General features: G+C 35.4%; 1 protein-coding gene across 19 annotated transcripts in view; it reads right to left on the bottom strand.

The window, feature by feature from the left end:
• Window positions 1-26438, bottom strand: part of BAZ2B (bromodomain adjacent to zinc finger domain 2B) — a 109621-nt gene that overhangs the window by 7918 nt on the left and 75265 nt on the right. For 10 of the 19 annotated variants that reach the window (XM_071746302.1, XM_071746301.1, XM_071746295.1 and 7 more), the window contains 18 exons: window positions 23450-23660; window positions 22212-22304; window positions 22027-22088; window positions 20747-20812; window positions 19943-20008; window positions 19224-19268; window positions 18944-18976; window positions 17697-17762; window positions 15909-16049; window positions 14936-15190; window positions 13941-14155; window positions 12765-12839; window positions 7625-7868; window positions 5917-5979; window positions 4586-4730; window positions 1283-1947; window positions 444-717; window positions 115-270 (listed from right to left, as the gene is read on the bottom strand). In XM_071746302.1, the coding sequence (XP_071602403.1) occupies window positions 115-270; window positions 444-717; window positions 1283-1947; window positions 4586-4730; window positions 5917-5979; window positions 7625-7868; window positions 12765-12839; window positions 13941-14155; window positions 14936-15190; window positions 15909-16049; window positions 17697-17762; window positions 18944-18976; window positions 19224-19268; window positions 19943-20008; window positions 20747-20812; window positions 22027-22088; window positions 22212-22304; window positions 23450-23660 (2875 nt within the window). The remainder of the gene's footprint in view (window positions 1-114; window positions 271-443; window positions 718-1282; window positions 1948-4585; window positions 4731-5916; window positions 5980-7624; window positions 7869-12764; window positions 12840-13940; window positions 14156-14935; window positions 15191-15908; window positions 16050-17696; window positions 17763-18943; window positions 18977-19223; window positions 19269-19942; window positions 20009-20746; window positions 20813-22026; window positions 22089-22211; window positions 22305-23449; window positions 23661-26438) is intronic. The other 9 variants (XM_071746306.1, XM_071746292.1, XM_071746298.1 and 6 more) reach the window with 2 other exon arrangements.

The raw sequence follows: 26438 nt of genomic DNA, 5'->3' as shown, positions 1-26438 counted from the left end.
CTTTTCCTTTTTTCTCCAGCCACTACTCTGACTCAGTCTGTAAACATCTCCAACAGCTCTCTGTCAGTGTCTTATGCTCCAACACCACATGCAACACAAATACCAATTACATACCATCCTTATTTTTGATGCAGGCCACAGTGATATAATCCATGTGTTTCTGTATTTGCTTTTGTAAGGCCTTTTCTCTGATTCCCCTGAGATGTAGCACTTTGAGCAAAGATTTTAGGTCCTCTGGATCAGTAATCCTCCACCACCCATACTGCATTTCTAAATCAAGACAAGAATATAAATACTTCGCAGGCACTGTTTATGTGATCACACACAATTAGATTAATCATCTGGCTAAATTCAATAGGGAAATTATATTAAAAAAATAACTTGTAGTGGCACTTTAAGAATTATCCTTCACATAGCCCATCTTGCTGTTGTATTACACTTACCTTCTGGTATAGGTTTTGGGTTAGGGTAGTCTACTGGTTTGGCTACTTCAACTGCTGTAGAAGGGGCAGAAGCTGCTTTTTCAGTCTGTAGTGCTGGTGATTCACTTTTACTTGCAGGAACAGTGGATGCCAAGAATGAGTTACCATTCATTTCTGATAATCCCAACCCTGACCCAAGAGATGGTAAAGCAGATGAAAATGGAACATTTGAAGTAAGAACTCCTGTGGGCCATCCACAAAACTGAAGTCCCATTATAGGTAGTCCAGTCTTCATCTGTTACACAAAAGATATTGTTAACACAATCATAACTGCAATTATGAGTTATTACCAAGTTATCTTAATTATCATTAGGACGCTATTTGGCAAACAATAATTGAAACAAGAAGGAGGCCTTTATTCAGTATATTGATTAGTTCAAGCAAAACATCAAGTAGCACTGATGTTTAATACTCCTTATTAAGGCCTTGTTAATTCTTTAAAAGCAGCAGATTTTAAAGTGAAGCTGTGGCATGTCATATTTCTGAAAACTAATTTTTATATATTTATTTGATTTTCTCTAAGCCAAATTAAATTACTGAAATACAAAAAAATATATACAAAAACACACAAAAAATCATACATTGGCTTACCTAATTTTACATATGTTAATACCTTATATGAAAAAATGTAGTATTAGAAAACATTTCTAATATGTATTTTGTTATTAACATTTAGAAACAGGAAAACAAGTAAGGAAAATAAAATATGCTGATAGAGCTTCTGTGACACAATTTGTCTGAACAGAAATTCTGCCCAAATAAGCACAGCAAAATGATTATTCAAAATTTCATTTATTTACCTGCAGCGGTGACATCGCAAAAGGACTTAACCCCATTGGACTCTGTGCAGAGGTTGAGCCCAGAAGTGGTGATGGAACTGGTGAAGGTGACTTTGATGGTGTATGTGACTGAGGAGTAAGTGAAGCTGTAGTGGGTGGTGTGTCCACGTGGGTGACTGACAGGTCATCACAGGGTGTTCTCGGCAACAGGCTGAACCACTGCCTGCTCTTCTCAGTGAGAGTCTTTAACAATTGGTCATTGGGAACCAGTGGAGAACTGTAAAACTTCCCTGTCCCACTTGCATTAGGACTGAAAAGATTATTAGAATCAGACTTCTCCATGGTGCTTTGTGACACAGTGGACTGAAGACTGCAAAGGGAGTTTTTTGAGTTACTTGGGTAAGAGAGTGTGCAGCCATTTGCTGCACTGCCATTAGGTTTTGGTGGCATAATGTCAGATTCAGGTGGCATTTTTGCTACCTCTAACAGTTTGCTTAGTTTTGAAAATGACCCAGGCTTTTGTAAAAACAAATTAGTGTTGTCCTTTTCTTTCAGATCTTCCTTTTGTTCACAGTGAGTTGTATTTAAACAGTGTAGTTTTTCTTCCGTCTCAAATTCTTCTTCCTTGATATGCATGCTTTCTACCTTTTTTAACTTCTCTTTTTCTTTTGCAATTTCTTCTAGTCCTAAGAATCCACAAGAAACATAAATGAAATATAATAAACCAACTAATTTAGAATATTTTTATCATTACAGTTAAATATAAATTACTTCAGCTTTTATTCAACACATGCTAGATCAGAATGTCTTTTTTCTTTTTTTTTTTTTTAATAAAATTACATCTCACTTTGCAGAAGGAAACAAGCTTCAAGGCTCACATAGATTTGAACTCTGCTAAGCACCTGGAGAAAAAAGAACCACAGTGTAGCTGACAGTGTGCTATTGTATTCTCCCTTATGAAGCATATCTGTCTGATGCACTTTGCCCATGGTAAGTCTTTAAAAAAAATACAGATTATTGGCAGTTTTCTTTTTGAGAAACTCTCCATGCTTTATCAAAAAAACTCCTTTGTTTCTATCAAGACAGTACAATGTTTATAGACTTAAAGCTTATTTTTGCAAAAAAACATTTCATTAAACTCACAACCAACTATGAAAAGGTGGACCAATATTCCTGTTGTGAAATCAAGTGTTCCCTAAATACTGAAAAAAACATTAAAAATTTTATTGCTTTCAAAAAAACTCATTAACAACTATGTCTGTGAAACAATATCAACATTCTTGGAAGGTTAAAACTCTTTCAAGTGCCACTCAGCATGACTGGGACTCTGCACGCAGCTAAGCAGGCAGATGCAATCAGACAGCCTAACATCAAAGCAGTTTAAACTACAACAAGAAGCTGATTTCAAAAGCCAGTTTCTTCAAACAAGGAAGGTGCAAAAGATCCATCTTGTATGAAAAGGAAAAACACTTTTCCGTCTTTTTTGCTTTCCTAGTCTTTCTTTACCACTTCTACCCTTATACCAATGTGTCAAGTTAAGACTAAAAGTCTTTTAAAGTGTAACAGGAGATGGAAAAATGTCATGAAAGGGGGGCGGAGGTAGAAAATTCAACATTCCAACTTCTTGAATTATTTTCATCAGATATTGCAATTGCAAATAAACAAAGGTCCTGTTTATGGCTAATGGCCACAACATCTGCAAAAGCTTAGATGTCATGGAAAATCATAAAAATTATGAATAAAATTCTTTAAAGAAAAGAATATCCCCTCCCATGAAAATTTCCAAATGTGTTGGAAGTTCTGGTGTATGTCAAGACAGAAACAATTTGAGATAAAATTACTACATGAAAAAGGAAGGAGAAGCATTTTTTTAATTAGACAGAACATTCAACATTGTATGTCTCACATTTCCAATGTTTAGATGAGGAAACTAAGAGTGGACTAACTGCAGAACTTACTGAACAAAACAAGAGTTGAGTGGAAGAGGGAATGGCTGAGAACTTAAAACATGTCCATTTTGCTATTCATGGAGAATGAACTTTCATTAAGAAAATACATTAAAAAATACAGGTATCCCCTAAAGTTCTTCGCTAAAATCTTTGTGTGTTTTTTTTTTTGTTTGTTTTTTTTGGGTTTTTTTACTATCTTAAGACAGACAGGCATATTTAGATTATTTCTTTTGTGTACCACTTTCATGTGGTGCTTATCTGGTTAAAATCTAAAAAATAAAATATAGAGAACAAAAGGAATGCAAGCAGTACAGCATATGACAGTTTACCTTTTTGTATCCCACTATTCATGTGCAAAACAGTTCCCAACACACAGCATAACATAAAGCAGAACAGGAGATACAGAAAGATGCTTTTTATGCTACTTATTTTGGAAAGGTAACCTGATGATCAAGATTAGATTTAGGAAAGGTTCTACTGCTTGTTTTTGATGTCACAAAAGGGCTCAGATTTCATACCATGCATTGATTACAATCATGTAATTGATTATGACAAATGATTACAATAATTTTAATCAAATAACTCTCTAGAATGATGAAATTCTCATGAGATCTTGCAATTCTGGTGTGTATCAGAGAATTTTGTGCTTATGTGGGGGGAATGATTGTGAGAGTAATGGAGTTTTGCATCATCTATATCAGAAAAAGAAAGAATTCTTCTGTGATCAGAATGAAGGCTCTTGTTTTCAGATTAATACATATTTCTGCATCTATCCAATTTAAAGTATATGAAAAATTCAGTAACCATTGGTATACAGTTGTCACAACCATAAAAATACATTTTCATTTTAGCAAAAATAACTTCAGCATTTGCTGGATTTGAAGAAAGATCAGTTGGTAAAATTCAGAGGCTAAGTCTCATTGTTGATTAGAAAAACACAGCATTTCACTGTGTGAAAATAATTTTCAAATTTTTGCAGACCTATATCAAATATTCAAACACAGAGTAGTTGTGTATTTGCATAAAATATAACAACTGAAGATAAAAAGAGGGTTTTTTTCATTCTGTGGTCATCCCAGTTTTCATACGCAGAGCTCACTGCCACAGGGAAATGTGAAATAGTTCAGAAGGAGCCAAAAAAACATTCCAAGTAGATAAATAGGAAAAAGCATAACATTTAGAACTATAACAACTGAAAACTTCCAAAATCTTATTCATCATTTTGAAAGAAATTAAATGATGTTTAATATTTAGAAAGGTATGAGAGAATACCATATGAATAGAGAGGGCTACTGAAGATCACAGCGTACAGAAATGGGCAGTATGTCTTGGCAGAGTATGCCTTGGTGTGACATTATTCCTTTAGATATCTTACCTTCACCACTTTCCATGCCTTCAACAAAAATGCCACCACACTGGGGCAGAATCCAGTATCGTCGCCTATAGCGATCCTGACCAAACATCATTGAGCGCAAACAGTGCGAAGCTTCAAATAACTTCTTTCTGTACTGGCTCTGTTGCTGTTTTAAAAAAGGGAAAGCATTATAATTCAATAAGGCAACAAGGCCATTACGACAGAAAACGTACCCTAAACAAAATTTCAAGGGTCACACAAGGAGGCTTTTTTTGTGCGTGTGTCAGAGCTATGTGATACTCTACTCAGAGCTGCTGCCTTGATGATTTTACATGCACAGCTCCCTTTTAATAAAATCGATTCAATCACTTCCTGGTTCAGCTTAAGTTTATCATTATTCCATTAAAAACACATCTTGCAATGGTAAGCCATGTCTTTTTTATACTGACTCTCAGAGAGCAACAGGATCAAAGATTTCATTGCACAAGAACAGCTAACATCCTATCAATTATACAACAACAGCAAATGGTAATCACAGCTCTGAAGACAGCTGATTCTACTGCTCCTGATGGGAAACTAATGAGATATTTTAATTGGTTCATAAAAGAATGAAAACAATCATGTCTGAAAATAAATTCTGTACACAAACAGTTCTCTGATGGGGGCCAACAAGAATTCTTGTTTGTGTATTCAGTCTTTGTTCTGCTAAACTGACACTGCTGTGAAGTCAGGTGTAATTCTGGACTGCTAATTTTTTGCAGTTTGGAACATGAGAAAACCCAGAGGCAGATTCATAAATTACTACTAGGAAGAATTAAAAAATGGACCACGAGTATCCCTATGTACAGCATTCTGCCTTTCTGATTTACACGTTTCTTCCTATTCCATTGTTTCTTCTTTCAAAGTCTGAAGCAAAGACAGCTCTCTGTACTGGGCTGGAAAACAGCTGCAGAAATTAGCCAGCTGTAGGAGGGAATGAGAATTATTACAGTGATTTATATAATGGAGATGTCATTGCTTCTCATACACAAAATCTACCATCACTTGCTGAGATGAACAAACAGAAGTACATCAATTAGGTATGGATAAAAAATATATTACTTTTCATTCTGAGATGTGCAACAGCTTTCTAACTGCCTTCTGAGTAATATCCACTTAGTGCCACTAGACTTTACTCACAATTCAGGTGTCATGTAGCATCTTACTTATTGAAACAAAAACTGATCCTTATTTCAATTTCAATTTCTATTTTCAATTTCAATTTACAGTGCATTGAATATGATGCAGTGCATTCTAACTCATGATATCCAGTCATCAAATTTGTAGTACAACATAGACAAATGACCTCTCACCTTTGTAAGTTTTTCAATCTGTTTCTCTAGTTCTTCAACACTTGCTGTCTGATCCCCATCATCCTGTAATCACCAAATATATGTCACACCAAATTTAATTCAGGATAAAATAATACTACCATGATTCACTAATACCATAGGAAAAAAAATTAAGCAGAAGATGAGAGGAAAATTCTACAGATAAAAACATTTAAATCATGTACTTTTTCAATATTTTTTACTAGGAACAACAGAACTGGAAAAAGATGTATCTTGAACCTTTACAACCAACCCAGATGCATGTGAAGTCATGGCCAAATGTTCACTGAAAACATTTTTTTTTTGGAAAAACATTTTTTACTGGAAGAAATCTTTCAGTTTGTGCATTAACATTTAAGACAAGAGGATGCCATCTTAGTTTCCATGATGTTTTTTGGATATTCAAGTACATTTCTTAACAATTTTTCAAACATGAAATAATGGAATCTGTAGAAATCTTATTAATGGAATCTGAAGAAATCTTATTAATCAGTCTTTGGTCAGTGCACACCTGCATTTCATTTCAATGTCCACAAGAAATTGTAGCACCACTTTAAATTATAAATCTACTATAAGTGTTCTAGTATTGCTGATTTTTGAAAAGTAATGCACCTATGATTAAGTCTATGGTTCCCTTCTTCCTGACAGTTTAAAAATGAGTTATTTCCATAAAAAAGAGCTTGTAGGTCAAGGAAGTTTTGGGGAATAACATCAAGGTTCCAAAAGAATACAACCAAAATCACAAGATCTCCTGATCACCTGCACTGTACAATACTGGTCTTTCTTTCCTGTCCCTGTGGAAGTGCAGCTAAGTGAAGCCTTCTGAACCACCACATCCAGGATGAATGCAACGGAACTTCTCTTTTATCAGAAAATTAATCTTTCTACAGGAGTTACAGAACTTCTGTCTATGAAACACCCCAAACAGAAGAGCACCAAAACAGAAGACTGTACAAACGGCAAAAAAATTAAGGGATGGATGTGAGGTTTGATACCTACGTTTTAAGTTGTAACAGCTTTGTGAACTTCAATAAGCCTTGCATAAAACGGATCATTTTCTGGAAAACAGTGCAACTCCCAGTACACAGAAATGTAGTATTTGGTATTGTTTGTCTCTTTTATCAGTAGAGAAGGAGTCCTAGAAGTCAATCTTCCAGGCCTGTGTGGCACTTTCACTAAAAAAATCTTTTGACTACTGTAGATACAAATACAATTCAGCTAAAAATGTCTGAGATTCTTTCCATATGTTATCTGATATTAACTAGTAGAATTTATAATCTTGTGACCAAATACAGCTGGGCAGTGACTACCCTAGGAAAGTTGTGAAAAAAACACCCAGAAAGGTCACAGATAAGCTTTATAATAGATAATGCTAAAAATAATTTTACTTCTTCATGATTTTGATAACTAGGAAATTACCTTTATTATGCTTTAACAGGGAACTACAGTTATGCTCATTTGCTAATAAAGCTTCAGTTCTCTGGATCTGGTAGTTTTTCAGAATTCCAGAGAAATGAAGACTAAGTCAAAGCAAGTAAGTAGAAAAAAACCACAAAAAACAAAAAAACCCCAGTAACCCAACAACAACCTATACTGTAATAGCTACCAAAAAACAAAACAAAACAAAGCACCAGAAGGAAAACAAGCTTTAACACAGTAGTTAATTTTCACTCTACTTAAAACTCCTCACCTCATCCTCACAAACTTCTGCCTTCTTTCCCTTTTTATCTTCTTTGTCCTCTTCATCCTCATCATCCTCATCTGCTTGATCATCACTGTCATCATCATCATCATCATCATAATCACTGTCCCCCCCCTTTCGTCTGCGCTTGCGGCCAGGTGTTGGTGTTTCCAGAGAGTGCTGTTCCTCTGCCCCATCACCACCTCCTGCAGCATCTCTTTTGCCAGTTTTCTTGGCATGAATGATTCTAAGCCTTGAAAGACATAACAAGGGGTGAAATTATGGAGGATGTCTGAAGCATAAGCATACCTTTCTTTCTATGTGACTGGAAGTAAATAATGTATTTTAGATTCAAATTAGCTCTTCCATTCTGGCGTTGTATTTTCTCAATATTTATTGCCATTAATCAACAAGAAAAACTCAGGTTATGAAACTCCTTAAGCTTCTTATTCCATTCTGAATAGAAATCCCGTTTCTCACAGGTGAATCTTATTGTGTAACTGTTTAGAAGAAATTAAATGCAAGAGGGATTTTTAAAAGTCAGGAAAGACAATTAGAAGAAAGAACCATTTCAGCTTCTTTATCTGTTGCTTTATGCATATGAGAATATGATCATAAAATACCTGTGTCTGATGAGGGGAGAAAGGCAAAAATCCTCAGTTGGAAGTAAGAAGTTATTAATATTTGCATGGGAACAGCAAGGCTGGTTCTATTTATTTATTTATTTATTTATATTGTATTATTTTACTTTAGTCCTTTGGTTGATCTTTTTATTCTAGGACATGCTTTCTTTTCTGAGATATCTTAGCTTCCTAAAGTAATAGGAGCTAATTCAATCAAACTCATTTTTCCTTTTATGAAAGAAAAGGGAAACTTACATACCAGTAATTATGGTTGTAGTAGACCTTCTTCTTCTATAAAAACCCTATAAGACAAGATTCCACACAGCAAAAATTATAGTTCCACCTATCAGGGAGCTAGCAGGCAAACATGCTGAATCACAGGAGGTATAAATAGCCAGGCCTCACCAGTCACTTTATAATGCAGACCAAAAACGCAACTGAATTAGAAGAGATTCATAAACGTGTAGAAAAGACAAAGATTTTTGTAAGAGATGACTGGAAGAAGGTAGGATGGGAAAAGTTGAACAGTAACGACAAACACGATTACCAGTACGTAATTTTTCCTTGTCTCTCTCCCCATCCTACAAAACAATATTCCATACAGCAAGTGGCTACAAGTATGCTGAATGCTGTAGCAGCACTGGCTTCTGGGCACACTGACAAATGCCTTCTAAAAAGCTTATCAACAAAGCCAGTACTCCACAGCACAGATTCAAACGAAGCTGTCACTGCCAAGTGGTAGCAGCCCTTTTTGAAAAGACCATTACCAAGAAATCATCAAAGGGACTTCTGTTTGCTTGAAAACAGTTGGGCCTTGTTTTACGTGTGTCTGTTTTCTTTTTTGTTTTGATTTTTTTTTTTTTTTTTAATGCAGTGTCTAATCCACTGGAGAATTTGGGAAGTTTTTCACTTTTATTTTTCCAATACAAAAGGATTCAAATTATTTTTTTAATATAAGAAATTTCACAAGCCTCCCAGTAAATTTGGAAGCAAGTAAGATTTTCATGTCTGGTGCAAAAAGCCTTAGATTCACCTAGTATCGATGCTACTCAGGCTTCCACTGAGTTAAGTTTTTTAGAAGAAAATTTCCTTTTTGTGAGGATACCTTCAAACCATCAAATCCTCTTTATCTGGGCTGGAAATTCCTGCCTATATACAGGAATTAGCTATCAAATAAAGCCACTAGTCAATAATTGGATTGACTGCTGCATGAGTGGACAACTTTAGACAAATTAGACTAAGATAATCTTGAAAACAATTCAGTAATAAACCTGGCAGGTGTAATGACCAGCAAACACCTTCTTCATATATGTAAAAGAAATGAGAACACACAAGAAAGGCTAATTTGCAGAAAGCAAAAACAGAGACATTATGGTGTCAGCAGTAAAGGAAGCCTGCATGACATTGCAAAGTATAATAATTGAAAATAGTCAAAGATGCTCTCTTTTAATGGCACCGTAAGCAGAAGAAGGCGGCAGCCTGTAACTGAAGTACTGTAGAGGCAGAAACCAGGTAAAGGGTAACTTCAAAAAATTTCCAATATTTCAATAAGTAGCATGATTTTCCTGATGATACCTAGAGATATGGCTCACTGATGGAAGAAAACCTTCACTCAGAAAACTGTCACAAGACTTATACAGTGGCCCACCAGATAATCATGTATGACCTAAGCCTGTTTTTATACATAAATATTAAGTAGTAGCAAGATAGCCTAAAACCAAGGAATTCTAAACCTCATACTTCTTAACGAACTTCTAACAAAGTGTATTTTTTTCTCCAAAAAAAGAAAATTTCCCAAATCAGCATTACTGCCTCCTACCCAAACCCAGGGTGTTATTTCTCCACTCATATAACACTGCTTTTGATAAACCATCACCAGTTACAGTTGAGATGGCCTAATTGGAAATAAATTAACTTATAAAGAGTAAGACATAATATTGGCATGGTTAAAAAGAGCATTGTTGCTGTGAAAAAGCATGTCCTGCAGTTTAAGTCCTGTAAAGAAACAGGCATTACTTAATCCTTTAAGAAACTATATTGTATTTTTATTCCCCTTTATACTGATCAAGCTACAAAAGAGACAAAGGAGAAGACATAATGGAAAAGGAGATCCTGAGATTATGATTATGTAGTTAAAAAAACAGCCGAATCATCTCAGGTGAGATAGTCTTCTGACTACAGCTATGATATAGAAAGCACAAAGAAAGATTAATTGATTGTTTGAGACAGATGCCTTTACAAAAAAGATGAATATAAAGACCCACATCTAAATGTGCTAGACAAGAAATTAGATGCAAACTCTCACTGACCATTAGTATAGCAGAAACAGTCCAGGCAGCTCAGAATTCCATTTCCAAGCATACATATCATACTTATCAAGGGATTTTGTTCAGTATTCTAAGAAGAAAAGAGAAACAAAAAAAACATCCCCACTGGCTTAAACACAATTACTCCTTCTCCCAGTCTGGGATCTCAATGTTGCTTTTTTGTATCTTTACAGAGATTCTCAAATTATTTTTTCCCCATCCCCAATATCCAGTTGAGATGGTAATACCTAACAATAAAGAACGTAAGCACAAAAAAAATCACTCATTGAAAACATCTGATACAGGTGGAATCTTTTCTCATCTTGGATATACTTCAAGACAGTCTGGACATGGTGGTACAGAGATTTACCACAACAACTGCTGGCAAACCAGGCTGGGATGCAATAAATTCTGCCTCACCTTCCACTCTACCACTACAGACTTCCCACACATTAGGGGCTTGTGTTGAGGGTCATATAAAGCTCTGCATGAACATGAAACATGCACACCCCTGCTGATCACACAGCAAGCAGTCAAGAAACCAGATATTCCTAAAACTTCTTGAGACTGGGATACTTAAAAACTAGTCTAAACTTCAAAATGCATGGGGATGACAACATGCATAAGCACTAAGTCTAGAAGCAGAAAAAAAGAGCAAATAGAAGACTCAAGACAGACTTCTTCTCAGAGAAGTTGTAAAAGTTTCTGAAAACCACCAACTGACATAAAGAAGAAAACATTATTTCAAACTGATCAAAGGTGGCTTTTCTAAATAAAAACCTTCTTAGAGTTCATCAAAAAAACAGTGGAAAATCCAAAGATTCTGAATCAAAGATGAGAGCGATGAATCATGTCTAGTAAACTCAAAGTGCAAGAACAGCATTTCTGAGCACTTCCAAAATATTTACACTTGAAAATAGGGACAGCACTACTGGAACCTGAAATCCACGTATGAGGAGAAAACACCAGAAACAAAAATTATTGTACAAAGGACAAGGGGCTTAGGGACTTCACAGTATTTTTCCCACTGTTTGAAAGGGAATAAAAGAGAGACCATGAGGAAAAGGTAGGATCCTACATCTACAAGTACTTACAGTTTGATGGAGGGAGAGAAACACTGATCAATCCCTAAGGAGACAAGGACAGGTAAGGGTCCCACTCCACTGATGGACACCTGGCTACATCAAACTTCAGAAACACTTGAAAATTATATCCCACAGAAGGGATACAGATGAAGACAGAAAAAGGCATTTGGATTGTCCTAAAATATAAAAGTTAATAACCCTGTGCAGACTGAGATCTGCAGTATTAGTAGAAAATTTATTGATCTAGTAGTATTTCCCTCTACCTCCCTCTTGTCCTTCTTCTTTACATCCTTCATTCTTCCTTCTGACACACATTAAAGGGAAAAAAGGGAGACATAAGATTAGAAACACAGGTAACTAAAAAGCAAGGACTAAGAAAGGATTCACCGTTCCTAGTAAGAGGTAAAGATGATGAAGAAAAAAGAAAACAAACAAACAAACAAAAAAAAACCAACAGGTTGAGTCTGGCTTTGTATTTTTACCCCCTGTGATTCATGAATGTTATGCCTTCTAGCTTCCTGGTAGCTGGAGCCGTTATGCTTGCTGTATGGAATTTTGTCTTGTAGGATGGGAGAACAGTGGATATGAAACTGACTTTAAAAATTTCCAGTTTTACCTTAAATAAAAATATAAAAGATATCTCAATGTTTGTGTTTTTATATGATCCCAAGCTAAAGGGAATAACACAACACTGACAGATGGGAAACACTAAGATAACAATATAAATTAGAAAAATTCAAAAGGTAATTGTATGAAAATCACCTCTTATTAAAATGCCTTTCAGAATGAACATTGGTAATTATGGTAGGTCCAAATAAACTGTGATAATGAAAATAGCAATTTGACAGCTCTGTAATATTCCAATAAAAAAAAAAAATTACTTTCTTCCAAAGAATCCTAAATGGACTTGACTTTACTCCAATCCTGAGGGACACTAACCCTCTGCCTCTCATGCACCACTAACAGATGGGAAATCTACATTCACCTTAATTGAGCAGTTTAGTTACTAACTTCTTGGTAAACCTGTAATTGCATTATCTAACTTGGTCCTCAGAACCAACTGTCTATATAGTACCCTATGTCAGCAAATGCAAAAAAGCAACATATTGTTAAAATTTAAGGTAACAGAACTTACTTCCGGAGTTTGCCTTCAACCATCCATTTATCTCTCCTCAAGTTTGACATATAATCAATGTTTTTATCAATTTCACTGTCAAAGACAAAAGAATCCATTAACTGTGAACTTAAATTTCTTCTGACATTTATGTACAGATATTTTGTCTCTAAGAGCTATCTTGGAGAAATGTTTAAAATTCAAAATAAATATTAAAGCCAAGAAATTCCAATACTAGGAATGCTAATGTAGTGTACTGCTGTACCTATGTCAGGTAGTCTTTATTTACAGCATCATGTAAGCTCTTTCCATAAGAAGTAGGTCCTTCATAGAATTTGACATTTCCTTCCATAGTTCTAATTCAATATCAAGCCTCCATGTGTATTTGACACAAAGCATCTAGCCCTGTGCTCAAAATGGAGTTATCACTGGTACATACATCTGTGGTATTATAACTAGGATCCATGTGAACTACAAATTAACATTCACTTTTCACTCCAGAAATTGAAGGACCAAATAAGTGCTCCAGAATAGTGACTGTTCCAGCCTCAACTATTCAGCAGGTTACAGCTGTTGATGATGAAAATATAGAAACACAAGTTCTGAATGATCATTTCTAAAAGTCTGAGTTGGTCATATACAGTAAGACAAGTTGCTTACTATAATGAATTTGATTACTACATGTGAACTCTTGCACAGTACGTGCACGGATCACTTCTGCTTTCATCTTTGGAAAACACAAAGCCTCTCTGTCATTCTTGCCTTATACAACCTTGATTCACCTGTGCAGCACGGTACACCAAAAGCAGCACAACCCACCAGGAAAAAAAATAGCACTCAATTAGGTTATAAAAGTCTTTACCACCATGATGAATCAGACAGTCATTATACCTCTGCAATAGCGCAGAAGCCTTACACAACTCTTCTAACTTATTCACTAGAATACCCAGTGGCAATTAACCTCATGTTTTACTCTTAAAGTAGCTGGAGAACTTTTTCTGCAGCTTTGAAAACAAGAGACCAAACATGGAACAGTTCTACTCTTCCATCAGATTAGAAATGCATAAAGGTAAGATGCAGTAATGTAGCAAATTTTCAGCTTTCTTTATAACAGCCTCAAGAATCCTGTAACAGAACACAGTGTATTTTTAGAACTATAACATTTTTATATACATACCTGTTTGGCAAAAATCTTACCTTACTACACTTTTGCTGCAGGCTAACTCATTGACAAGAAATCCAAGTACTGATGCTTTCTGAGCTGGAGTATGTGCCTGAAAAGCTTTTGTCTTCAAGCTCTCTGTCAGCTCGGTTTGCCCACAGTGAGCCTCCATGAATATCTGCAGAATCTCAGACACATTCTCTCGATTGATACCAACATTCAGTAAGTTTTCCCCAAGAATAGTTTTTGCCTAAAAAGAATAAAGACATTTCAGACAATTACATATTAAAATATTTTTACTTTGCAGGCTACATTATTGTTTATAAAACAGTGGGGTAGGTTTGCATTTTTAACATTTTTTAAACCATTCAAATGAGAATCTTGAACTGATTACAAATAACAAATTAGAATGTCTTTCCCTCTAAGTTTTTAAGAGCAGAGATCATATTAATGTTAATGAAATCAGTTAAATGAAAATAGAAATAGTCCAAATGGAACCCAATTAATACTGTTTTGTACAATCAGGCTATGAGGAGTTCTAGAGTAGAAAAGAGCTATTTTGATTTGAAAAAAATGGGTAAAAACCACAATCATGAATGAATCAGTTTTGACGAAGAAGCATAGAGAACAGACTTCGGAGAAACAAATGGCAAGACTCACTGAGAATATAATATGAGGGTTAGAAGAATGAAAGAGGAAAAAAAAAATAAAAAAAAAGAGTTTAAAGACATGGGCAGAGATGTGATACTGCCCTATCCAAGAGGTCCAAACAAAAATGTGGAAGGGTAGAGACAATGACCAGAAATATATCAATTCTGGAAAATGGGAAGTCTGACAGAGCACAGAAAGCCTTTTGGTTAGACTTCAGTGGCACCAAAGAGAAGAATTAGTAAAGGCAATGGAAATCCAAATCAGAGAGGTGACAAAGATGCATTATGAAGAATGTCTTCTTAAATATAGAGTGCTTACTAAGGATTATGGGGTTTTGTTTGTTTGTTTGTTGTTGGGTTTTTTTTGTTTTTTTTTTTACCTTGTATCCTGTAACAAGTCCTGGATCACAAACAGCCGCAGAGACAAGCTTTACAAGCAAGTCTTGTACTTCTCCCATGCTGTCCCCTATGTTTAGCAAACCCTCTTGAAGAACACTCAGGGAAGGGACATCCACATTCACATCAAAGCCAAGAACTTTACCAAAGTTACGCAGGAACTGCACTACCATGAGACAATCAGAAAAGGTGCTTCCATTCACAACAAGGCCTGGGATGCGAGGCAACTCTGGCAAAGGCTGAAAAGAAAAGAAAAACAATGAAAGATTCAGTAGTACATTTTGAAAGAAAACATTTCCTGCACTAGATAGGGAAACTGACTAATAACTTCCGTATCACCTACAGCAGGAAAATGCTAAAAGGTAAAGGCTACAAAAGCTGCTGTCCCACATCCCATCCAGTAAACCTAATGCTGGAGCACATTTACCTTTTCACATATTATAGGAGGCAAGGGATCAATAGAGACTCACTTTTTGGCCAGGAGACGCTCTCAACGCTCTATTATGAGGCGAAATATTATATAAGGTGGTGCAAGGACATTTGGGGGACATAGGGAGGGGAATTATCTGGAACAGACAGGGCTTGGACTTGAGGTACATCAAGTCCTGAAGGACAAGAACTAAGAACACGGAAGACCGGGAGATGAATTTTTTTGAGTAACAGAATAAACCAGTTGCACATATGAGTAAAGTTCTATCTAGCGCCTGTGTACTGAAACATGATGCATATTTCTGCTGTAAAAATAACTCAGGAATAATCAGTTTTAAGTAATCAGGCAAGTGCTTTTTGGGAAGCAGGCCACTTTTAAACAAAATGTTTTTATTAGCTAAACATACATGACTTTAGTGTTTGTAGTATCCTGTATTTGCACTATTTCAAATAGTTATCTAATTATCTAGACTACAACGTGAATGCTTTGGGAGTGGCTGCAAGAAAATTAGTTGACATTATGATTACCTTCTGGTCTGCTAAGCACATATCTTCATTAGGCTTCTTTAGCTCCTTGGCCATTTCTAATTCCAATCTTCTCTGTTCCAGTTTACGTTCCTTATTTAATCTTTTCTCATCACGTTTCTCTTGCTTTAACCGCTCCTTTTCCTTAAACAGAATTGAAGGGGCAGAAAATAAACCTGCACATTGTACTTAAAATGGAACAATCTAAGAATTTGAAAAACACTACTTACGTAATCTTAATAATTAGCACAGCAATTAAGGAACCTGCATTCAAGTAAGGGGGAAACTACAGAAACAGAACAAAATCATCGGATCTGTGAGCAAATCTAAGATTCATTTTTATTCCCTCCATTTAGTCCAAATGGAAACGAGTACTATGCTCACACTGGAAGATTATTTGGAGTACCATTTCAGAAAGATGACTGAGTGGAAAGATGGTAAAGCACTGCCACACGTGCAAGGCATCTGATTTTTAAGGCCCCACTTCACAACAGTATCAGTGTGCACCTGCTGAGGCAGAGATCACTCAAGACCGCAGTGGCTGGCAACTTCTGCAGCCGGCCTAAGTGCTAACCCTGAAACTCTCCCTTGCATTGAAGTGTTACTGTATTTTGGTTTGGCTTGGTCCTTCACTTCTATTTAAATTTATGTGAGAAGTTTTAACAATTAATTTGACACTGAGATGCTATAATAATGGTTATTTTACTTAAATCTATCAGCTATCTGTAATTTACTTATAAAAATCTCAGGGGACGGAGATAAAAATGATCTCAGGGTATAGAGAAATATCTAAAAAGCAAAATGCAAAAAAAGCTGGCAGTTATGTTTTATCACTGACAGTCCCCCTTAAGACAGTATGAGGGTTAAAACTGAAGACAGCCTCAAGATTAATTAAGATATAAATTAGATTATCATGGTCTAATAAAAGTTTCAATCATACTGCACAGCTCTGGTTTTATCATCAATGTTATTCTATCATATATTTTTTTAAGATTTTTTTTTCTTTTTAATACAACATAAACTACTACATTATTTCAAACCAATGAAGATCAAAAGTGTTCAAGATGCTTTAGCCAGGAACATATTTTCTGCAGTTCTAACCTAACTAAAAGCAGCAGTACACCTGTAAGAGAGGCTTTTTCTCAAGCTACCTCAGTAGCCATAAGCCATTTGGTTAAAATTGCACTTTGAGGTAAAGCTAAAGACGTTTCCCTTATTTCCTTATGCAATTGTCTAATGAAATTGATACCTCTTAACTGGTTAAAAGAACAAATTCTATTAGAAAAACACTATTACACTAGTTTAAGAGCAGGGAAACTTTAACGTCTTTCATGCAGTAGAGTAAAGAGTAAAATTTAACTGGTTAACACCTCAGTAGTCAACTCAGTGAAAACACTTTGATGGATTTTGAGTTAGGTTGTGCCAATATGGAATAAGAAACATTCATAAGAATGCCAGGTTAAGCTATTTAGAAAACAGTCTTATTTTCAGAAACAAAACAGAATAAAAAATCTAAATGTTTAGATGAACATCATCATCAGAAGGTTGCAACTCCACAACCTACCCAGGCAATCTGTGCCCACTGTCAGCCATCACATTCATAGTAAAAAAGTTTTTATTAAGTTTAAACAGAATTTCCTGTATTTTGATTTGTGCCTGTTGCTTACTGTCCTGTCACTGCCATGTATAGAAATTAAATAATTCATACAAATACATCAGAGACACTGCTCTTCTGCAGATCACTGCAGAATGAAATTAAAAATTTCAAGCTTTCTAGAGGGTAATACTCACTTCTGCTTTTTTACGTGCTTCCATGGCTTTCATCAGCATCATATGTTGTCTTCTCCTTTCTCGCTCCTATTGAAGCAAGTAAGATTAGAAAAAACTAATCCACACTTTCAAATCAGTAATAAAAGCTGAGTAACAAATTTAGCATTAATAGACAAGTCACAATAAATACTAAATATAGGACAAGAATGGCCAAGTCTGTGCGTGTTTTAGTTCAGGTTTAGAAAGCAAATAAAAGAACAATCAAAAGCAAATAGGTAAAGCAATGAACATGGAGACAGTGTAAAAAAGAAGCATATAGATTTACTTATGGTCAGTTGTGATGCTCCTTCATAAGCTGGCAGAACAAAAAGCATAATGGTTGGCCGGAACAGGTCAGTTACCTTACATCTGCTATTACTGAACTTGAAATTTACTTCTTCAGTAGCCAATTCAGCAGAAATTTTGAACTGGTTATTTTCAAACATTACAAATATTAACATTTTTGTAACCAAGCAACAAATTAACACAATTTTCTCAGCACTAGATCAGTTTTAATCAAGCTAGTGGTGGCGCATATGCCATACCCAACACTTGTATTTACTGATGCCTGTCCCTCAATAAATCATGTCAGTAACTTCAAATGCATTAAGGAGTTGCATTCTAGAGTGCTAAGTATGGGCTTTTTGCCTTAAAAGCTGTAGAGTAAATCTTTGCCACAGTAAAGGCTACGGCAATTTTATAATCTAATTCAGTAAGGCTAAAATTACATGCTAATGTTTCAATGTATGTATGCTTAGAGCATCATGGATTTACCACTGGCTGAAAGCTGATTTCCTCAGTACCTTACAAACTTCAGAAAGACATCATCCTGATCTCCAAAATAGATTAATTCAAATTGCATTTATGTCTGGCTTCATTCCCAGTGAATGGGACAAGGCTTGCAAAAATTATCCACGTGACTACCTATTAATTTTGCATTAATTAATCCCTGGTTAGTAGCCTGATTTCTGTTGGGACATCAGTAACATTGATTTCCGGTTAAAAACTCCATTTACTTATTGCCATGTTCAATTTATACACGTTTAAGAAATGTTTGGGTTTTTTTCCTTAACAGACAAGACAAGCAGATGTATGCAATGCACTGTGCTGTAAAGCCATGCAGCAGTATGTAATATGACAGCAGCCAGTGCTACATTTTATGCATTGCTATGACAACCATATCACAACCAAATCACAATGCGGTGTTAGATGTACAAAAATAAACATACCCATACCATATCTAGTCTATGCCTCTCCAACTCCTGGTAGAAAGAGTTGGCACAACATTATGAAACAGAAATCACAAAGTCATAAAACCACTTTATAATCCCCCAAAAGACCCCAATACCAAAGCAAAGCAACAAATCATAAGGTGAAAGAAAATTTGTGCAGGAATCAAACCCAGAAATTTTAAAAGAGCGTATTTTGAAGATTCTCCCCCCCTATGTAGATTAAATAGTAGTTCACAATTGGCATTCTGTCTGTTTGGTCAACTGAATTCAGACCAACCTGGTGTTTCAGAAGAACAGCTTGCTGCCTTCGCATCTCTTTTTCCTTAAACAGAAGAACAAAAACCATTAAAAAAAAAATCTATCAAAATTTACTTACCAAGTTGCATACTTTCACCACACTAAAACACCACAGCTGAATTAAATTCTTCCTTTCCCACCTCCCCTAACTGACAGCAGAAAAGTATGCACAATATTCATGACAGCATAGCTATAGAACTGGAAGTTCCATGTTAAAATACACCAAGAATGCCAAAGCAGTAATAGAAGTTTATATATCAACCCTGTTTTCCAATATTTTTAAAAGAGTTCTGTACTCAAAAGTCCAGAAAAGACTATGTTTGTTGAAAGGCAACAAAGTTCTTTCAAACAGTGTACTTCAAAGTATATTGTGAATAATGTTACTGCACAAGCATTTTAATGCAAGCCAAGAATCCTGTAAGCAAAGCTCGTGGTAACAGCACAGAAACAGTTACCATCTCTCTATATATTCATGTGTTTCTGTATGAATATGTGCATGTGAGTGTGTGCTTGTATTTGTCACACATACACAAACTTCCCTCTCTCTATGCTTCAGGTATTTGTATAAACTTATATAGGCATATTACTCATATGTTCTATTTATGGTTTCATTATCAATTAATAGTCTTCTAAATTTACTTCTTTTATACACTGACATACACAGGAAAGTCCTTTGTTGAGAAGCTCCTCTAAACTAACCTTTATTCGTTTTTCGGCCTCCAATAATTTGGCATTTGCTGCTTCTTCCTTCTTTTTCTTTTTTGCCTGTGCATGCAAAACAGGTCACACAACAGAACCATCACAACTTGAAAATAATCTGACTAGAAATAAAGTTACGTGTCTTTAAAAGTTAAAAAATAATCCTGTTATCATGTACATCTGTACATTTCTTCCTGAATGCAGCTTTCATCACTGATAAATAAACAGTTCATTTCCTTTCTAAAAATTAAGCCAGATTTTCAAGTCCCATTCAAAATTGTTTTACCTGGCCACAATAACTAAGAAAGTAATGACACACAGAACAAAAAATGCACATGGCAAAGAGATTATTGGTCAGTTTTTCATGCATGGTGTCGAGAAAACTGACAATCTCTCTTTGCCTGTACACTAGGCAAATTCATGTAGTATACCAGCATATTCTAGAATATATATGAACTTAGTACTTAATTGTATTAAAGTATTAATAATACTTAATATTTAATAATATTTAATATTATTATTGCAAACTTGTTTTCTAACAAAGAAATAGTTACCCTGTTAATTTTAGCAAATATACAAGGCTTTTTGTGTAGAAAGTCAGGAACTGAAGTGAACATTTGCAAAATCTGGGCTGCAGTTAATATAAATTCTTTTACAAAATAGATTTTAAAACACATTTTTGAACTGGCCTTTGGAAGCCCAGCTGTTCTATTTTGTTACGTTCCTAACTGCACATGTGACTATTAAAAGACAACATTCTTTAAAACTGTAACACAAAAATTATATTTGAGCCATTATTTTTACCTCCAAAATTTGCTGAGCTCGAAGTTCTTTCTCCATTCTGATTTGCTGGATTCGCTTAATTTTTTCCTGAGGGGAGAAGAAAGTTACTTCTTTAAAAAAAAAAACAAAAGAATATTAAGAAAGGAAATTCACACTTTTAAAAAACGACCATGTTTACACATACGCATTTTTTGTTTGCCAGTCTCACACCCACTGTAGTCAATTGCTAACCATATAACAATTTATGTTTAGAATTTTTACTAGCATCAGATGATGTCTGGTATATCTCTGAAGGAACTAACACTCAGTTATGCATAGGTGCTCAGGTTGAAAATGTCTTGGTATTTCTTTAACAGCTTTAAGGGGACCAGATTAATGTATTTTATGAAGTAATCTGGCAGCATTTGAATTCTAGCTGGCAATGGTTGAACTATTCAGGAATGAATAGAAATAGAAGCTACAACACAAAAATCATAATATTTTGATGCAATCTCCCCAAATAAGAACTGCAGGGTTCTGTCAAACCACTCTTTTCATTCTGCCTTGGTTCTATCAGCCTTTCAGTTCATTATGGTACCACAAACAACAGGGAGAACCTGAGTTCTGTGAAACCCAACACACATATTCTGTCAGCCATCTACAGCCACCTACATGTCACCTGGATAACACATTCACAGTTAAGTAAACTTTAGTTTCTTCAAATTTTTTAAGCATTCAAGTAACTGATGATGAGTTTGGGTGACTTAATATGTAGTTCAGGGACTAAATTTTATATATGCTGATGAGTGAAATAACAAAACTGTAACTGAAACAGCAGACACAGGCAGTACAGGCAGTATTTCAGCATGTTTCTCATGGTCAGAAAACAATCAAGCTAAGTACTCCACAGATGGGTGCAGTGTAACCATATTCTAATTTATTGTTTTTCAGGAATTAGTTCCTAAAGTTTAAATAAAATCTTACTACATTGATTTAGAAATACAATCATTGCAAACTTTGGGATTAGTTCCCATTTCCTGTGCTGCATGAGTTCTGTCTGATAAATCATAACAACTCCAGCTTGTATTAAAACTTCTTAGCACAGAATCTGAGGTTTTATTATGCAAAAAGCCCTCCTTGAACTACGTGAACATAAACTACTACTAGATTTTTTTAAAAATACACACTGTGTGATATTTAAAACTAGATTTAACACATTCACTTTGTAATTACCATGCTTTATGATTTACTAAGTAACTAAAATACTCCTCAGTAAATCAAAACATGATTTTAAGACCTTATTTAGCAGTCACAAAATTTACCTGCTGCTTCATTATCTTTATCTGCTCCTTTTGCTTTCGCTTTTCTTCAGCTGCCATAATAGCTAACAAACAAAAGCAAACAAAAAATTAATCTCAACAGGAAAGCACAAGAGACAGGGAACTTCTCATTAATACTTTCCAACATAATCTGCTAATAAGCACAGACTTTCAAAAGTAGTACTTACCTTGCTGTTTTTTTGCTTCTTTGGCAGCTCGAGCTTGTTCTTGCTTCTGGAGTTTTCTCAGTAGCTTTATTTGTGCTGCTTGCCTAGCTATTTCTGTTACAGAAAGAATATATTCAGTTCATAAAAGCAGTGCTGTCCAACAATAAAGACAGCTTGTATTCCAGATATTTCCATGAGGTAGAAGACTGAGAAAAAAGTGGATTAGTTCTGCTCACATTTATCTTGACAACACTTAACTGTCAACTACGTTTAGTGGTATCCACATATCAGCAACTACATAAGCAGACCAAATCAATCTGGATACTTTCTAAATAAAAGGAAATACTGTTTTTGGAGGAAAAAAATCTATTAAGTGAAAGCATCAGGCCAATAATGCTTTTTCATCTAATAACTTTTTTTTTTTTTTAAAGAAGAAAATTTTTGTCTCAGAGTACTACATCAACATTTGTTTCAGAAAGCACAGAATTAAATTTTCCTTGTAAGTCACCTAATGTAATTATCTAACCTGTTCTTAACAATGCAGTAATAGCATACTTCTGTGTCACGTTTCTCTTTACTGTGTCTATCTACAACCAGCTAATTAGTAACATCCTTAAGCATTCTACTACTTTAAAAAAATCTATGATATTTGATGAATTTGTGCATGGATGCACATATGTAAGACAGCTGTAAGAAGGGTTTTCTGGAGACTGAATTCAGCTTGCTATTCAAAGGACTGATGTTCACCATGTCTTTGATAGCAGTCTCCAGAGTCTCCAGACCAAGACACAGGGAAGCATAAGGAACACCCATGCATAGATATAAGATGATGCTGTAGATAGCAAGGACAGTGTAAATAGGTATATGGCAACACGGAAAACTTCTAGCCCAGGGGAAATAGAAGAAGAAATTACACCTTAAAACAGAACCAGGAGCTGGAAATTATACTTCATGTTCTTGAGAAGACCTTAGAACTATGAACTGCAGAAAGGCTAACAGACACAGAGGACTGGTTGGTCTGAATTGACACAATCCATGAGCAGGATGTAGTTAACGTTCCTTTGAATCGCATCTACTTTTATTGATCTTTGAAAAGGCTTCAAAAAAGCATGTGACATATTTCCAAACTAAAACATTGTATAATAATATTCTTGCTAAACAAATCATTCCTCTTCAGAAAGCAAACAAACAAAGCAAGCAAACATTAACTCTCTAAAACTATCATCCTCTGATTCTGAAAACAGTAACATGCTTCTTACCTTGTGCCTGGAGCTTTCTTAGAAGCTTTGCATCAGTGTTGTCCAGAAATTCAGTGCTACCAACATTTGGAGGTCGACCTTTGCGTCGTCTCATTCGTGACTCCTCTCTGGAGTGCTGCCTGTCTGGGTTTGGTGGTCGTCCTCTGCGCCCTTCCATCGCTCTGATACGGGGAATGACTTCCTCTTCCTTCAGAAGATACCACTGCACACCCTTTTAATTGACACATTTCACAGACAGGTATTAAAAAAACACAGATTTAAAGAAGGAAAATTAAATCTAAGACACTGGAGAACATGAACAGCAGGAGATGTATTATGTGTTTCTTCAAGTTAGTTATATATATAAAACGTGTAATAGCTGTGGTGCACTGTTTGGGTTGTACAATGTTTCCATGATGCACAGAAGCTATAGACTGGGAGTTTATGAACTGAATTGTACTACTGAGCAAGATTCTGAAGACTGGTCAGTGACCTAGCAGGTATGCCACTACTCATTTAAAATAACTACTCTGCTTTCACAAAACCCAAAAGCAAATGCAGCAGTCTATTTTCAAATATTACTTTCTGGGGTTTTGTAAACCTCAGAAACTGAGTTGAAAAAACACAGACTTATTTTGAACCTGAAATTTTACTTGGTACAATTTAGTTATCATCCATGAGAATGAAAATTAATTTCTGTGCCAATTTAAAGCAATCAAAAAAGTTGTAACTTTTAGAAATCCATCTATCTGAGCTAAAAGTTATGTTATATATATCTCTAACTAAATGAAGCACGCAACAATGTATTAAACCTTTTCTCTCACTGTTACTACTGGGTTCTCTTGTGGAATGTCAAAAACAAATATTGAAATACTTTGTTACTATGAAAACACTTAAGCTAGTCCTCACACAGAAATTGCTTTACTTTAGCTGATAAAAAGTAGCGTTTTCTGCATCTACTGAGCATAACTGAAGAACAGTCTATCTGCTGCTGTTTGAACATGAGTATTTCAAAACTGTAGGATCTTTTACTATTTTCCCAAGTTTTGGAAAAATGTGGGGAAAAAAATTGTAAGCTAAGTATCTTTAAGGACTATTCCTTAAAAAGGTCTGTAAAATATTTTAAGAATGTCTGCTAAAACAAGAATGCAAGTTGGTAAATTATAAAAAACGTTAATTACATACCTATTAAGAAACAATACATTGGCATTACCAAATTTTTCACATTTATACATACATAAATAGTGAAAGCAAATTTGCTGTACCATAAAATAACTTATTTTTCTTATTCTGACAGTTTGTTTTAATTCTTCCTGCTCGTTTTTCATAATTACAAATGTTTAATGTAAGATTTGTCAAAAGAATTGGCATTTTGGTAACAGAATATTCTGATTCCAAGGATGTTATTAGAATCTGCAAAGATACCTTTTTCTGCAGTACAAATCACACTCACGTAAGACTATCTCACGAGCACATCTCACACACTTTACAGACATTCCAACAGGCTTTGTTATTAGCTATGTTCCTAACAACAAGCTGTTGAGAATCATGGCCATATCACTATGTATACAATGCAACATCACTCGGAGGTTTTAAACCCAAAACAGTTACTTCTGCCATTTCAACAGAAGTTAATTAATTTTCCATTATTAAGCGTACTGCATAGGCATACACTTCCATTACACTTTCTAGTACTTGACTGATGACTTATCACAGGTTCATTTGTTGAGCCATGGTGTCCAGATTTAGTACACCACCAACCTAAGAACTCTTATCCCTTACCCATAAGCTGCAAGTGCCAGAGGAGGGGAAAAAAAAAAACAAAAAATACCCAAACCCACAACACAAGAGGCAAAACAGATTTCAAAGAAAAGGAGAAGCAGCACCATAGTTCAAGAAGTACCTTAGATCCTGCAGAGATTGCTCTTGCTCTATATTTATATTTTCTATGGCTAATGATACTTATGATAAAAAATATGCAGGAAAGATAGAGGCCTACAAGAATGTTAGTGCCAGAGAGAGCACAGATGTATATCACATTTTCCTAATGCCTCCCCAAAGGAGAAACTATAGGTCATCACATGCAGCTAGTAGAAAGTTCAATAAGCAAAAGGAGCTGGCATTTCAAAGAATGTGGGAAAGACTTTTTCTTGTCCTGCCAAAGGATATTTTAGTTGCAACAAGCTTCTCTAAGCTGCAGGGAGGTTGGAGTTTTCAACAGTTGTCTGGACACAGTCCTGAGTAACTGGCTCTACGTGACCCTTCCTGAGCAGGTGACCTCCCTTCCAACCTGAACCTTTCTGTGATGGATACTCTTGCTGTTGTATGTTAATCAGATCCATCCAGATGCAATCCTAGGGCACAGCTCAGTCTCACTCATAAGGACCTGTGCCCTCTCCATCACCCCAGGCCACATTCACACTTATCTTTCTAAACCACAGCAGTTTAAAGCCTCCACATTTGCCTGCTTTCAAACATTCCTCTAACCCTGAATTTCACAGCCCAACTCTTCCAGACACACTTCTCAGTTACAGCAGCAAACTGCTGCCTTGAACAGCTTGCAGTATGAGGTTGCAGTGCACCAGGAAACATGGACACTTCCAGAAGCACCTAATCCATGTGTTTTTGGCTTGCTGTAGGTCAAAAACATATGAAGAAAAGGGAAGAGTAACCATGAAAGGCTATAGAGAATAATAAAAATTATAGCAAAACCAGACATCAAATTCCTGAAATTACCTCTATGCATCCAAGAAGATATGCTTACCACACATTGTTTTGAAGCTGGATAATTCAGTAAAATTTTCAGCAAAATGCAAATTCTCTTAATGAAGTATCAGTATCACATAGTGATAGTATTACCAACTGCATTTTATCAGCCTGAGTGAAGCTTAACTGTTTACAATATAATCTTCTAATTCAAAGATGTAAATACATTTTAGTACATCTGAAACAGCTGTCCTTGTCCTCAGAACCTATTTTTAAAAAATTATTTTACAAGTAGAAACTTTTC

Source organism: Heliangelus exortis, chromosome 6 (assembly GCF_036169615.1).
Source record: "Heliangelus exortis chromosome 6, bHelExo1.hap1, whole genome shotgun sequence".
Taxonomy (NCBI): domain Eukaryota; kingdom Metazoa; phylum Chordata; class Aves; order Apodiformes; family Trochilidae; genus Heliangelus; species Heliangelus exortis.
Note: the sequence above shows the minus strand (reverse complement) of the source record. Positions and strands in the feature narration are given on the sequence as shown.